The sequence below is a fragment of the Phocoena phocoena genome, chromosome 13 (assembly GCF_963924675.1).
Source record: "Phocoena phocoena chromosome 13, mPhoPho1.1, whole genome shotgun sequence".
Classification (NCBI taxonomy): domain Eukaryota; kingdom Metazoa; phylum Chordata; class Mammalia; order Artiodactyla; family Phocoenidae; genus Phocoena; species Phocoena phocoena.
In genome coordinates, this window is record NC_089231.1 from 74,033,195 (window position 1) to 74,049,839 (window position 16,645).

The 16,645-nt window shown below is 44.1% G+C and overlaps 1 protein-coding gene across 1 annotated transcript; it reads left to right on the forward strand.

Annotated features, from left to right (window-relative positions):
* Positions 1–1,136: 1,136 nt before the first annotated feature.
* PLA2G1B (phospholipase A2 group IB) lies at positions 1,137–9,615 on the forward strand. The gene is made up of 4 exons (XM_065890106.1): positions 1,137–1,256; positions 4,017–4,176; positions 4,665–4,792; positions 9,415–9,615. The coding sequence occupies exons 1-4, from the start codon at positions 1,187–1,189 to the stop codon at positions 9,537–9,539; spliced, it is 483 nt and encodes a 160-aa protein (XP_065746178.1). The 5' UTR covers positions 1,137–1,186; the 3' UTR covers positions 9,540–9,615.
* The last annotated feature ends 7,030 nt before the right edge of the window (positions 9,616–16,645 follow it).

The following is a 16,645-nucleotide window of genomic DNA, read 5'->3' on the forward strand; positions in this document are numbered from 1 at the left end:
TGCAGAGATCACATAAGAACCAAATGGGAGAGCACCAAGTAAACCAATTATAAAATATTGTATATTATGTGAAATATCCAGAATAGGTAAATCTATAGAAACAGAAAGCAGATTGGTGGTTGCTGAGGGCTGGGGGAAGGTGACTGCTAATGAGGACAGGGTTTCCTTTGGGGAGAATGAAAATCTACTAGAGTTAGGTAGAGATGGTCATTGCACAACTCTGTGAATGTACTACATGCCACTGAATTGTTCACTTTAAAAATAAAATGGAGGACTTCCCTGGCAGTCCTGTGGTTATGACTCCCTCTGCGCTCCCACTGCAGAGGACGTGGGTTCGATTCCTGGTCGGAGAACTAAGATCCCACGTGCCGCGCAGCCAAATAAATAAATAAAATTTTAAAATAAAATGGTTAAGATTATAATAAATAACTATATAAATAAATAATAATAAAGTCTTACAATGTGAATTTCACCTAAAAATGTTATTTAGACCTTTGATATGACAATTCTAAAACCCTTTTTATTCTACAAGTCAGATCCAATCCTTTAGAATTCCAAAGCCCAGAGTTTTCTTACAAGCCCACTGTGGGGAATGGGGAGAGGGGAGTGGTATTGATGTAGTGGGGAAAAAATTAAGTGTGTGCCTTAGAGTCAGACATACCTAAGTTTGAGCCCCTGCTTTGCCATTTGCTAGCTGTGTGACCTGAGGCAAGTTGCTTCACCTTTCCGAACCTGTTTCCTCATCAGCAAAGTGCATAATTGACGGGAACCATTCAACGAGACCCACAGCCCAGATTCAAGCACGTGAGAGGACATGGAGGCAACCGTCGCTTCCTTCCCATCCGCCTTCTCCCAGTTGTTCAATGGAGTTGACAGCTTTGCCACACACACACACACACACACACACACACACACAAATGATGAAGCTGGGCTGAGTGCAAAGGGGTGGGTGTGAGGGTCGAGATTCCAAGATGTGCACCTCCAGAAATAATCCCTTTCGTTCAAAAGCACTGATGACAAATATGTACACTACTTCCAATGCCCCGCAGCTGCCAGGGCTTGCTTGTTGTTCAGGATTATTTCTGCAACAGACAGACTGAAGGCCAATCCAGAGTCAACAGGGAGCAAAGCAAACACTACAGTCTTATCTTGGGGCGGTGGGGCAGCTATAAGAAGGGAGGCCATAATGACATCAGTCTCTTGTGCACCAACTGACAACAGGATGAAACTCCTCGTGTTGGCTGCTCTGCTCACAGGTAGGCGAGTCCCCCCAGCTCCACCCTTTCCTGAGCTGAGATCTCTCTCCTCTGCATTGGGGGCCACAGGTCACAAGGCTGGCCAGACCTGGAGTCTTTTTCAGGTGGGGCTCAGTGTGGGGCTTAAGAGGTCCCATACTGGGGTCCCCTCAAATCCCCCCGCAGCTGGCGCCCTTTCAACCTTCAGGTCTGAACTCAGATGACCCATCTCAGAAAGGCTTACCCCTTCCATCCAAGCTAAGAGAGCCCCCTCTGCTTTCCCCCTACCATATGGCCTCAGTATTAGGTCTTCTCAGCACCTGTCTTTGCCTGCAGTGTGTCTGTTGTTGATTCATTTCTTTCTTTATCCCACACCCACACCTAAGCATGGGCTCCATGGGAGCAGGAATAGTGCTGTTTGCACTATTTATTGAATGAACTAATAGAATCAGAATTCCCTAGAATTCAAATCCCACCCCATTCAGCCATTGTTCATTCATTCACTCAACATCTATGGTATTACAGCCTCTAAGGCATCAGGCTCAGGGTCGAGACTGGGGACTCAGAGATGAACGAGCCACGCTCCCCGTCTGAGGAGCACGCACGCCCGCACACACACACACACGAGCAGTAGCTTTGTGCAGGTCTGGCCTCTGCAAAGAGCAGAGCTGGCTGGATCAGAGAGAAAGAAAGTGGAGGGAAGTAGAAGGGGGTGTCTGGAGATGGGTCAAGGTAGCCAGGCCACTCCCGTCTGAGCAGGATCCAGGCTCTGCTCCTGGACACAGCCTCTGTGGGCTGCCACCGTGGAGGCTGCTCTTGGGGAAGAACGACAAGCTGCTGCCCTTCCTTCACCCTGGAGCTTAAGCACATGGCGCGGCTACAGTGTCCACAGCAGATCAAGCACAGGAAGGGCCTGGTATGGGGCAAAGAGATGACACTGATGGCCGATTGGACAGTATCCCCAAATCATTTAGTGCCATCTTCTCTTTAGGGCACCAAATTTCACAGGCAGGGCTCTACACAGGAGGTAAAGAGATCCTGCTTCCAAGTTGGCTGTTCCAAGCCTTGTGCTTGATTTGGGCAAACACTCAGTTAGAGGCTGACTTTGAAAACTTACTTAATAGATAATTATTGAGTATGTACTATGTGCCAGGCACTTTAAAAAATTCACATATTGGGACTTCTCTGGTGGCGCAGTGGTTAAGAATCTGCCTGCCAATGCAGGGGACATGGGTTTGAGCTCTGGTCCGGGAAGGTCCCACATGCTGCGGAACAACTAAGCCAAATAAATAAGTAAATAAATAATTACTTTAAAAAAAATCACATATTGATGATTTCATTCATGTAACTCTTCATATATTTATTGAGTGCTTCCTTTGTGTCAGGCCCTGGGGAATAAAATCCATGAGGTCTGTCCTTGAGGAGTTTACGGTCCTATGAGAGGGAGGCATTAAATAGAGGGATACAGATTGTTCGAGGTACTATAAAGAACATGAAGAAAAGTGGTAGCAGAGGAGCCACTGAGCTTGGGTGGTCAAAGCGCCTCTTTGAAGAGGTAGCATTTAAACCAAGATGTTCCAGCCTTTTGAAAAGTGAGCTGACCAGTGTGCCGGGCAGAGGGAAGAGGAGGTGCGTGGGTCCCGGGGCAGAAAAGAGGTTGTCCTGTTTCCTGTTGAGAACAGAGGCCACACAGGCCTCTCACTGTTCCTTACATTCCTGCCCCCACAACCCTGTCATTCCCCCACCCAACCCTCCGTTTAGATTCCCCTGCCCTACACCAATTTTTCCACCTTCTAAAATAATATCTGATTTCCTTATTTATTACTTTTATTGCTTATTGTTTTTCTCCCCAACTAGGACATAAACTCAATGAGGTTATAGATTTTTTAATTTGCTCAATGATGTATCTCCAGCTCCCAGGACAGTGACTAGCTCATAGTAGGTGCTCAATAAATATTTGCTGGATAAATAACAGGGATAGTTTTAAACTATCATATGTTCACACCAAAACTAGTACACAAATGTTCATAGCAGCATTATTCATAATAGCCAAGGACCTCTCTGGCGGTCCAGTAGTTAAGACTCCGTGCTTGCAATGCTGGGGGCACGGGTTCGATCCCTGGTTTGGAGAGCTAAGATCCCAAAAGCTGCGTGGTGTGGCCAAAAATAAATAAACATAATAGCCAAAGAGTAGAAACAACCCAAATGTCCATCAAGTGATGAATAGCTAAAAAAAAAGTGGTCTATCTATACAGTGGAACATTATTCAGCCATAAAATGGAATGAAGTACTGATACATGTTATAACAAGGATGAACCTCAAATCGTTATGTGAAGTGAAAGAAGCCAGTCACAAAAGGCCATATATTGTATGATTCCATTTATACAAAGCGTTCAGCATAGGGAAATCCATAGAAACTGAAAGCAGATTAGTGGTTGCCAGAAGGGAGGGGGGAAAGGGGAGCGATTGTTAATGGGTACTGGGTATTCTTTTGGGGGTGATGAAAATGTTCTGGAATTAGTAGGGATCGTTGCACAATTCTGTGAATATTAAAAACCACTGAATTGTATACTTTGGTTAGAATGGTGAGTTTTATGTTTTGTGAGCTGTTAAGAAAATTCCTATTCACTTTACCAGGTTCCTGTATCCAGCTCTTTTCAGGGTAGGCAGCTGGCCGGGGTCACGGGGACGGCGCGGGGTCTAAGAGAGCGAGCAGGCAGTGGGATCCCTGGGGCGCCGGCAGCCAACCAGGACGTATTCGAACTCTGTGTCTTCCTGCAGTGGGCGCTGCCCAGAGCGGCATCAGCCCGCGGGCGTTATGGCAGTTCCGCGGCATGATCAAGTGCGCGATCCCCGGCAGTGACCCCTTGCTGGATTTCAACGACTATGGCTGCTATTGTGGCCTGGGTGGATCAGGGACCCCTGTGGATGAACTGGACATGTGAGTTGATCTGCCGGGAGAGTATCCCTGGGATGGGGGGAGGGCACAAGCCAAAGATCTCACGAGGCACAGAAAGGAGATTTGCCTATTTGCTGAAGATAACACACGTTCACCTCATATAAACAAGCCTGAATCCAACGCTCTCCTCTATCGGGGATGGAAAGCGGAAAGTCGGGGATGTAAAGTAGTGGGTGCTGCTGCCCTCTAGTGGCTGGACTTTGCAACACAAAACATCACTGCAAGGGTTCAATCTCCTGAAGTGGTGAAACCCTCACTGCATCTTCAGAATATAGGCTTGTACTGTATTCCTGAAACCATTTTAAAATCGCCTTCAGTAAACTTGAGAAAATGACTTAATTTTTCAAGGACCAGTACCTCTCAGAGCAGGTCAGCTAAAACATCCCCACCTGTTCCCGAGGGGGCATGTTCAGGTAGACCTGCTGCCCTACCCCTGCTCCTGCCTCAGCTCTGTCCCTCCCCCTCTCCAGGTGCTGCCAGACACACGACAACTGCTACACAGATGCCAAGAAACTAGACAGCTGTACATTCCTCTTGGACAATCCCTACACTGAAATGTACTCATACTCGTGTTCTAACACTGAGATCACCTGCAACAGTAGGTTTACCCCCTTGTTGGCTCAAAGGCCCTCAGTAGGCATGGGGAGAAATAATTGTAATGGTAGTCACCACTGATTGATCATTTTCTTGGTGCCGGGCAGTGTCTCCTTTAATCCTCGAAACAACCCTATGGGATAGGTGCTATATATTATCCCCATTTTGCAGATGAGGAAACTGAGGCTCAGAAGGCTGAGCTAATTGCCCAAGGGCACACAGCCCATAAATGGTGGTGTTTTGTTTTGTTTTTTACATAATTTTTAAAATTTTATTATCTTTGGCTGCATTGGGTCTTCGTTGCTGTGCGCAGGCTTTCTCTAGTTGCGGCAAGTGGGTGCTACTCTTCGTTGTGGTGCATGGGCTTCTCATTGCAGTGGCTTCTCTTGTTGCAGAGCACAGGCTCTAGGCACGCAGGCTTCAATAGTTGTACCGCGCGGGCTCAGTAGTTGTGGCACATAGGCTCAGTAATTGTGGCTCCCGGGTTCTAGAGAGCAGGCTCAGTAGTTGTGGCGCACGGGCTTAGTTGCTCTGCGGCATGTGGGATCTTCCTGGACCAGGGCTCGAACCCGTGTCCCCTGCATTGGCAGGCAGATTCTTAACCACTGCACCATCAGGGGAGCCCCGGTGTTTGGTTTTTGCACATAGGTCTATATGACTCCAAAACCTCTGCTTTTAACTGCCATGCCATACTGCTTCATTGTTTCATAAAAAGAGCTAAGAATTAGCACGTATCAGGTTTTCATCGCATGCCAGGTACTAGGCAAGGTGTGTATATGAGATAGGTTTTATTAAGCCCATTTTACAGTTTAGGAAGCTGAGGCTCAAAAATAGTCACTTGCCCCAAATCACACAACTTATGAGAGGTAGGGCCAACATTTGAACTCAGTTGCTTCTGATTTTAAAGGCTCTGGTCTTAACCACTAAGTTATGCAGCGCTCATGGTGAAAGGTATCACTTCATGAAGGCAGTTCTGAAAAGCAGACAATTCAGAGAGGTGTAGGGTATTGTTGTGTGAGACCAGCATTCTGAATTTTCATTGCCCTTCATTTTGCACTCACAGATACATCCCACTTTTTAAAGAACGTACCAACAACACTGGAATAACCATAATCCAACTCCCCAAGTGCCAAGAAAAAAATTACCTGGCATCTCATCATCCTAAGAAATAAATGGTTTCATGCCTCTGTGTTCCTTTTCACCCTTATCTTTGGAATAAGGCTTGTGTCATTTTAACTTGGCTAGGCATGTGCCCATCACAAGTCCTTTGCTTCTTCTGCATGAAACGCTTCCCATCAGATATCTGATTGAGTCACTCCCTCTTTCTAGATCTTTCCTTAGATGTTGTTTTCTCAGTGAGGTCTTCCCTCAACATGTTCTTTTATTTATTTTTTGTTTTTTGGCCAGGCGCCACGCCCGACCAGGGTTCGAACCCAGGCCCCCTGCAATGGAAGCTCGGGGTTCTAACCGCTGGACAGCCAGAGAATTCCCTCAACGTGTTCTTTTAAATTGCAAACACACTCCCTCCATCTCTCCAACATTATCGTTTTTCTCTCTGCTTTATTTTCTCCACAGAATTTCTGAATGGCTGATATATTTATGTTATTTCTTCATTTGCTATCTCTCCAATAGAAAGTAGGATTCACAGGGACAGGGATGGTTGTCTGTTTTCTTCATTGCTGTATCCCCAGAATCTAGAGCAGAGTTTGGCATCCTGCTGGATGTAAATGTTTGATGAATGCACAGTCTAGATACAATCTTTCATTCTGCGTTTTCTCCCTTATCACCAGGTTGTTGTTTATTTTTTTTGGCGGTATGCGGACCTCTCCCTGTTGTGGCCTCTCCCGTTGCGGAGCACAGGCTCCGGACGCGCAGGCCCAGCGGCCATGGCTCACAGGCCCAGCCGCTCCGTGGCATGTGGGATCTTCCCGGACCGGGGCACGAACCCGCGTCCCCTGCATTGGCAGGAGGACTCTCAACCACTGCGCCACCAGGGAAGCCCTGCAGCAGATGTTTATCCACATGATTAACAATAACTTGCTACATACACACTATTATATATAAAATAGACAACAAGGACCTACTGTACAGCACAGTATATTCAATATATTCAATATCTTGTAATAACCTATAATGGAAAATAATCTGAAAAAGAATATATACATGTATAACTGAATCACTTTTGCTGTACACCTGAAGCTAACACAACATTGTAAATCAACTATACTTCAATAAAAAAATTAAAAGAAAAAAACAATAACTCACTAAACAATTATTTCATTATGCACACTTCATAATCTCGTTAAGCACTAATTTATGCTTTAATGGAGTGGGTGAGGAAAACATTCATGATTTTTAAGAGAAAGGAGCAGAGAGAAACAAAACCTTAATAAGATTATTGAAGGTAAGCAGATACACATAATTAAATTATGGATAATAAAGCTGAAATTTATTTTATTTTTTTGCATTTTTTAACATCTTTATTGGGGTATAATTGCTTTACAATGTTGTGTTAGTTTCTGCTGTATAACAAAGTGAATCAGCTATATGTATACATATATCCCCATATCCCCTCCCTCTTGCATCTCCCTCCTACCCTCCCTATCCCAACCCCTCTAGGTGGTCACAGAGAACTGAGTTGATCTCCCTGTGCTTTGCAGCTGCTTCCCACTAGCTCTCTGTTTTACATTTGGTAGCGTATATATGTCCATGCCACTCTCTCACTTCGTCCCAGCTTACCCTTCCGCCTCCCCGTGTCCTCAAGTCCATTCTCTACATCTGTGTCTTTATTCCTGTCCTGCCCCTAGGTTCTTCAGGACACTTTTTTTTCCTTTTTTTTAGATTCCATATATATGTGTTAGCATATGGTATTTGTTTTTCTCTTTCTGAGTGACTTCACTCTGTATGGCAGACTCTAGGTCCATCCACCTCACTACAAATAACTCAATTTCGTTTCTTTTTATGGCTGAGTAATATTCCATTGTATGTATGTGCCACATCTTCTTTATCCATTCATCTGTCGATGGACACTTAGGTTGCTTCCATGTCCTGGCTATTGTAAATAGTGCTGCAATGAACATTGTGGTTCATGTCTCTTTTTGAATTATGGTTTTCTCAGGGTATATCCCCAGTAATGGGATTTCTGGGTCACATGGTAGTTCTATTTTTAGTTTTTTAAGGAACCTCCATACTGTTCTCCATAGTGGCTGTATCAATTTACATTCCCACCAACAGTGCAAGAGTGTCCCCTTTTCTCCACACCCTCTCCAGCATTTATTCTTTGTAGATTTTTTGATGATGGGCATTCTGACTGGTGTGAGGTGATACCTCATTGTAGTTTTGATTTGCATTTCTCTGATGATTGGTGATGTTGAGCATCCTTTCATGTGTTTGTTGGCAATCTGTATATCTTCTGTGGAGAAATGTCTATTTAGGTCTTCTGCCCGTTTTTGGATTGGGTTGTTTGTTTTTTTGATATTGAGCTGCATGTGCTGCTTGTATATTTTGGAGATTAATCCTTTGTCAGTTGCTTCATTTGCAAATATTTTCTCCCATTCTGAGCGTTGTCTTTTTGTCTTGTTTATGGTTTCCTTTGCTGTGCAAAAGCTTTTAAGTTTCATTAGGTCCCATTTGTTTATTTTGGTTTTTATTTCCATGAAATGTATTTTAAATGTTATTTTTGTTGTTTCTTTTGGTTACAAAAGTAAACAAGGTCAAAGTAATGTAATTTCAAATTCTACAGTAATGTATGTCATGGAAAGAAGAAGGCACCTATAATCCTAATACCCAAGATAACCAGTTAGATGTATTGCCCTTCAAATTTTTTTGGCATATACTATGTATTCTTTCCCTTTAATAAAATATCATGGAGGGGCTTCCCTGGTGGCGCAGTGATTGAGAGTCTGCCTGCTAATGCAGGGGACATGGGTTCGTGCCCCGGTCCGGGAAGATCCCACGTGCCGCGGAGCGGCTGGGCCCGTGAGCCATGGCCACTGAGCCTGTGCGTCTGGAGAGACCACAGCAGTAAGAGGCCCGCGTACCGCAAAAAAAAAAAAAAAAAAAAATGCAGAAAAATATCATGGAAACATTTCCACATACAGACATCATTATTTTAAATGTCTATATAATATTGTATTTTAAGGACATTCTGTAATTTTTAAAATATGCACTTTAGAGAAATTGGCTTATGAAACTTCACTAAGTTGAAATGTACAATACTTTGCTGCCTTGAGTATATGTCGTAGTATTTTCCATATGGTTTGCAATTGCTTGCCTATGTTATCAGAGTTCTGTGGTTATATGGGTTTTAAAAGCAGTGAGTACATTTAGAGGTGTGAAATAGAACTTTCCAAAAAGCAGCTATCACACCTAGAATCACCAGATAAAACAGGCTGCCCAGTTAAATTTTATTTTCAGATAGACAAGAAATGATTTTTTTAGTCTGTGTCCCAAATATTACATTCATTGTTGATCTGAAATTCCAGTATTTTTATTTGCTTTATCTGTCAACCCTAAATTTGCACCAATGGAATGGCCACCAGATCATTTCAGTTAATTCTTCTTGCCCCTGGATTGTACAAAGCATGAACTGCCTTGGCTCAGTCCTCTGTTCTTGCCCTTTTCCAGGCAAAAACAATCCCTGTGAGGCCTTCATCTGCAACTGTGACCGCACTGCTGCCATGTGCTTCTCAAAGGTCCCGTACAACAAGAAGCACAAGAACCTGGACACCAAGAAGTACTGTAAGGGCTGAGTATCGTCCCAGGAAATTGTGATTCCCTACCTGCCCCATGGCTTTCACCTTACACCATGCCCTCCAATAAAGTACCTTGTTGAACGTCCTCCCATTTGGAGATTCTTTTATTCTCTATCTACTGAACACGACTAAATCACTTCCTGGTCCTTTGTGAGCATCATTCCTTCTAGCCTTGGAAGTTGAATTAGAGGGATATTTCTAGGAAGTACCATGAGACTTTAATAATGATTAACAACCAATGATAATTTACTCTGTGCCAGAACTGTGTGTCTCTAAATGTCCTGGACAGCCCTATAAGATTTTTTATTTATTTATTTATTTTTGGCTGTGTTGGGTCTTCATTGCTGCGCACGGGCGTTCTCTAGTTGCAGTGAGCAGGGGCTACTCAACGTTGCGGTGTGCGGGCCTCTCATTGTGGTGGCTTCTCTTGTTGCGGAGCATGGGCTCTAGGCATGCGGGCTTCAGTAGTTGTGGCACGTGGGCTCAGTAATTGTGGCTCGCAGGCTCAGTAGTTGTGGTACACGGGCTTAGTTGCTCCAAGGCATATGGGATCTTCCCGGACCAGGGCTCGAACCCGTGTCCCCTGTCTTGGCAGGTGGATTCTTAACCACTGCGCCACCAGGGAAGTCCAGCCCTGTAAGATTTAGACACTATTAGCAAATCCTATTTTTCTAAGCTGAACTTCAATAGGCCAGGTCGCTTGCCCACCAAGATTCATCTAGTAAGTAGCAAAGAAGGGATCTGAACCCAGCAAGTCCAACAGAACACACGCTCTTAACCATGACCCTGCCCTGCCTGAAGTGGTGGGCTCCTCAGTTTGAGCCAAATATCACCCCCTTATTTCTCTGCCTCCATTTCCAACTGCGTTAAACATTTTTTCCTATAACTCCTTTATAAACCCTTCAAAGCCTTCACCGCACTCTACAAGCTGATTTTTACACTGTAGTCATGAAATATAATTAACAATAACAGCTTCTACATCTTGAGCACCTACCACATATCACTGTGCTAAGGGCTTTCCGTGTCTCATCTCAGTAAGCATTCAAACCAGCTCTGTGAGATCGATGTTATTGCCCCCATTTTATGGATGAGGAACTAAAAACTCAGAGAAGTCACTTGCCTGAGATCACACAAATGGCAGAGTCAGGATTTGACCAGATCTGTCTGCTTGGCAATGCCTGAGTTCTTAACCACTAAGTCACTCGGCCAAGTTTCTCTACAAAGGTTTATGACTGCACTGGCACTGAAATTCACCAGAAAGAGTGGGGAGGGACACCGAGGGAACTGAATTGGAAAAGCAAAGAGATGAGAAAGGACGATGTGGACTATGAGAAGCCATCACTGAGCAGTTTTAAACCACTGGAGGCTGCTGGGTGTATGGTGGGCAGCAAAGGAGTGTGTGCAGATTTGTCTTTTGGCCCAGTTTCTCCTTCATTTCATTCAATGAATATTTATTGAATACTCTCTCTGGGCCAGACACAGTACAAAATGCTGAGGACACAATGTATTTGGGACTGGCCTGAAGACAATGATTTATTGTTAGTAGCTGCCTTCAGTTTTGTCTTCTCTGAAACTTTTTTTTCTTGCTGTCAAACTGGCATATGCTACATACCATATGCTATGCTCTATGCTCCAGACTGTGCCAAACATTTTGCACAATTACCTCATCATCCTCACAACAGCTCTATAGTATATACCTCCCCATTTTACAGATGAGCAAACTGGCTCAAAAAGGCAAGTGATTTGTCAAAGGCCACCCTCTCATAGATGGGATAGCTGATATTGGAACTCAAACCTGGATAATTTAGAGGAAAAGTGCCATCACACCATGAATTTGCTGAAGGCAGAATGAGGTGTCTTAATCACTTTTGTATCCCTATCTGCCTGGTACTGTCCTTGATACATGCGGCAGTCAATAAATAATTGCTGAATGAAGTGTTGGTCATTAGCTCTCAGGACCTTTTTGCAGGCAAGAACGGGACTATTGTCAAATGCAAATTCATCAAACCTAGGTAGAATGGCTTTCTATACATACTGTGCTACAGTATGATTGCAAGGGATACACAATTAAGTTAGACCTGGCCTCAGCCTTCAAAGAACTGTAAAGGTTATAAACGTCTTTCTTCTATGAAAGGAAACTGCAAGCCCCTGTTTAGATGGAAGAAAAATAAGTTTCTTTTTCTTTTTTTTGGTTGCGTTGGGTCTTAGTTGTGGCATGCAAGCTCTTAGCTGCGGCATGCATGTGGGATCTAGTACTGGGCCAGGGATCAAACCCGGGCCCCTTGCATTGGGAGCCCTCAGAGTCTTAACCACTGCGCCACCAGCGAAGTCCTGAAAAATAAGATTTTAGGGAACTGTTGCTTATTCCTATTTTTATCAGTTGATAACAAATAAAGAAAAGAGTCACCCAAGTACTCCAACTGGGCTCTAAAAATATCCTCTGACGTAAAAACCTACCTCTTTTTATCATCCCAAGTGTTGGGGAAGAGAGAACTAATTCCTTTAACGATCTTTAAAGAGCATCTGCGGGGTGCTCACTACAGGAAACGGAATACGGGAAACACTGGTACAGTAGCTGGACCGAGAGTAATACAATGTCTGGATTACGTACATCCCAGAAGCCACAGCATCTTCACAGTGCTTAGCACATCACACACGCTCATTAAATAATTGTTCAACGAGGGTAGAGCGTCGCGCAACGATTTTCCGCAGGCGAGGAAAAACCGCGTTGCCGTATTTACCTTTTCGGGTCACGTGACCGTGCGCGCCCAATCCTGTCAATCCGTTGGCCACACCCCAGGGACGGAGGATTATGGAGTAGGAAATGTGATTGGGTATCTTTTGGGCACGTGGCTCTCGGTTCCTCTTTTCTATTGGTGAACAGCGGCCCAGTCCCCAGCCTACCTCCGCGCCTCCCAGACTCAGGCCCCGCCCCTCTCGCGCTCAGTAGGAGGCGGGGTGGGGGGGAGGAGGAGAGTCAGCGCAGGCGCAGTGGTTGGCGTCCTCGGAAGGTGGGAGGCGGTGCGCCCTTCAGAATCCGGCAGGAAGGACAGAGTGGGCGAGTCAAGTGTGAAAAGACGGTGACCTCCTGTGCGTGTGACGTTGGGGTCAACTTTCTTACCGTGCGTGTCCCTCTCTGGGTCTCTCATTCCCTGCACACACGCACCTCTTGCCCCAGCTCCCTCTACTAGTTTCCGGCTGGTAACTCCTCCGTTTCATTCATCCTGGGGAGGCACCGAGGGGACCAGGAAAGTGGGGTGCAGGAAATCAAAATGGGGCGAAAAGGAGGAATGGCCAAGGAGAGAAGCGAGTAAATTTCGGACGAGCCAAAGGCCTCTGGGGCGTCCCAAGTTCTCACTTGAGTCCCCACCCCCTTCAAGAGAAAAAGAAAAGGTGAAGGAATTTGCAGTTCTGACAATGTTTTTGCTCTTGCTGTTGCCTCCGTTTGGAATGATCTCCCTCTCCCCGCTTGGTGATTGCCTATTCATATTTTAGGACCCAACTGGGGTCACTCTGAAAGTTTCTTGAGCCTTGCCCTTCTTCCTTCTCAAAGTACAGTTGCTTAGTTACCCCACCGAATTTCGAGAACATTCAAAAGAGAGAGCGAGTTCAAAACTGGACTGGCTTTGATTACTGGCCTGGTCACTTTAGGTGACCTTGGGCAAGTTACATAAAGTCTGTGAGCTTCAGGATCCTTATCTTTCAAAAGAAGTAACAGTGCGTGGATCTTAGGGTTGTGGGAATAAGGTGAGTAAATGCGTTGTAAAATGCTTCCTACAGTGCTTGTTGTAAATGTTCAATAAATACTATTTCCGAAATAGAAGGAAGGATACTCTTTTTTTAACTTTTTGAATGAAAGAGCCTTTAAATTCTATAGTGCTTTACAATTTTCAAAAGTTTCATACATGATTTCATATAATCCCATCATAACCCCACCCCTAAATTGCCCATCCCCCCTTCCCTCTCCCTACTGGTAACCACTCATTTCTCCTCTATATCTGCGAGTCTGCTTCTTTGTTTTATTGACTAGTTTGTTGTATTTTTTAGATTCCACATATAAGTGATATCATACAGTATTTGTCTTTCTCTGACTTATTTCACTTAGCATAATGCCCTCCAAGTTCATCCATGTTGCTGCAAATGGCAAAATTTTGTCCTTTTTTACGGCTGAGTAGTATTCCATTGTATATTTATACCACATCTTCTTTATCCATTCATCTGTTGATGGACACAGGTTGCTTCCATACCTTGGCAATTGTAAATAATGCTGCTGTGAACATTGGGGTGCATGTATCTTTTCGAATTAGTGCTTTTGTTTCTTTCCAATATATACTCAGGAGTGGAATTGCTGGGTCATATGGTAGTTCTATTTTTAGTTTTTTGAGAAATCTCCATACTGTTTTCCACAGTGGCTGCACCAATTTACATTCCCACCAGTAGTATAGGAGGCTTCTGTTTTCTGGAAGAATATGCTTTGTTTTCTTTAGAAAGGCTTTATTACATCAAGCAAAGCTTGGCTTTTGTAATTTTTTTTTTTTTTTTTAAAGACAAACAGGTACACAAAAAGGAAAAGTGGCTCTGGGGAAGATCCGAGTGAGTCTACTCAAAGGAATACTCAATAGGAGACAAAGGTTTGGCAGGTAGGATGGCTTCCCCTCCCACCCTCCTCCCATACTCTAGTGATAATGGCTGATATCTGCTTACTCTGTCAGGCACTGTGCTGTGAGCTACACGTGCATCATTACCTTGTTTAGTCTTCGTAACCACTCAATTGGGTAGCTCCTATTATCCTCATTTATAGAGACTGAAGCTTAGATAAAACAACTTGCGCATGTTCACCTAACTACTAAGTAGCAAGACAGGGTTGGAAATCCAAGTCTGTCTATTTTCTAAAAGTTTCAGTGCTGTGCTATATTCCTTTTCTATTAAATCGAGAGAAAAAAAAAACATTCTGCTTTCTTGGATGAGTTTTTTTTTTTTCTTCATGAAGTGGAATTGATCTCTTTTGTGACAGAAATTACGGAAACAATCTGGATCTCAGAGCACCATCTTGAATCTCAACAAGAATAATATATCTGGAATTAACTATTATAGCTGGTGGCAACCTTTGCTATTCCTCAGAGCAAGGTGACCAACTCATCTTTGTTTTAGCACTTCAGGTCCTACATCTGGAAAACCCCTCAGTACTGGGCAATCTGGGATGGCTGGTCACCCTACCTAGGAGTGTCGAATTTCCTATCCGTCCTGACTTTGATCCTCTCAGGAAATGTTTGGCATTCACTGAAAACTGACCTTTATGCATATCCAAGCATCTCATGTGGGATTAACTCATTAAGTGAGCTAACATGTTGTAAAATACTTTGCACAATGCTTGGGATATAGTATGCTCAACAAATGCTATTATTTTATTTATTTATTTTTTGGCTGCACCACACAGCACATGGTATCTTAGTTCCCTGACCAGTGATTGAACCCGTGCCCCCTCCTGTGGAAGCACAGAGTCTTAACCACTGGACCACCAGGGAAGTCCCAACAAATGCTGTTATTTAAGGGAGAACTGAGAGGATATTCAATTTATGACAGCATGAAAGAAGGAATATGAGTTAGTGGGAAGGAGATTCGAGTATTCTGTACTTGTTTGCCTTCATGACTTGTACTTACTAAAACTGTGATAGCAGAGCAGTTGTGGAAGCAACAAGGAAGGATATGACTGAAAGTCACAGCCAAAGCTGGGCTTATGCAGTTACAACCATGTAACCAGGGCAGTGAAAGCTGAGAGCACCCGCTAGTAGAAGTCTGTTATTCCAACCGAGGGCACTTACAGCAGGTTGGGGACTGCTGTGCTGGTGGAGAGCAAAAGATGTAAAGTAAGGAGACCTGAGAAGCATCAGCTTCAGGAAATACCAGGTTCCTCTTGAGACAAACTTTTTGCAAAGAATTCCATCTCAGGAGGAAATATGAACAAAACAAACATTCCTAAGGCCCTCAAGGCTCAGTTTCATAAATCGTGCCAGCATTAGGTGATGAAAGAGCCTGCCTTCCCTCCCTCGCAGCCTAACCTGCTCTCCACTGCCCACATTTTAACCATTCCTGGCCGGGTGTACTGTTGGCTTCTACTTCTACTTCAGGCTGACTTCCTTCTAACTATAATCTTCAGACAAGTAGGAAGCGTTGCTGTCTGAAAGAACTGGGAGAAAGATCTACTCAGATTCTCGTCCTGGCTCTGAAACAACATACTGTGGCCTTAGGTAAGTGTGGATCTTAGTTTCCTCAAAAATAAAATGAAGGGGGGATGGACTAAATTTCCTCTCCTGTCATTCCATGCATGACTCTGTGACATATTCTGGTAAAGGATGAGAGTACGGGAGGTAACACATCCTCTGTGAGCCACTTGAGAGCAAGAGGTTGTATCTTTGTAGCCTTAGTACCTAAATACAGTGTTGGTCAGTAACCGTTTATGAGATTTGTGGATGAGAATGGCTTGGGATTCAAAAGACCCAGATTTGAATGCAATTATTGGTGGTACTGACTGTGGGTAACTGAGCAAATCTGGTTCAGAGCACCTTAGCATCTCTATCTGCAAAAAAGCTGGAGTGAGATTTACCACAGCCTTACGACTCTCCAGAATTAATGAATGGCTGTGAGCGAACCTACAGCTGTGCAGGTGAAAAGAACTCTGTGTTTTCAAGATCTTGGGTTATCCCAGTCAACTGAAATTTGCTTCCTAGGCAGATGCAGGATGAACATGTATTGCTTGCCCTGATTTTAGACAAAAGACTACCCAGAATAGGCTGTGATTCTTTCATCCGCTTCGCTTTTTGATGAGATCGTGCAGAAAGCTTTAGCCTGCGACAATGATTCTCTCTGGCTAACACAGTAATCAAACAAGTCTTGCTGCTTCCCTCAGCAGAAACAAATCAATTTAAGAACCCACTTGGGAATTCACTGTTTCCTCTCTGCAGACCAGGTTCAAGGCTGGTCTCATTCTGGCAGCTGAAATCAAGCAGAAATCCTTAGAGAACCGTGTCATAAAGCCACATTCACTTTTAGCTGATTAAAAAATATAAAAATATAATATGTAACAGCCCACATACCTAATGTAC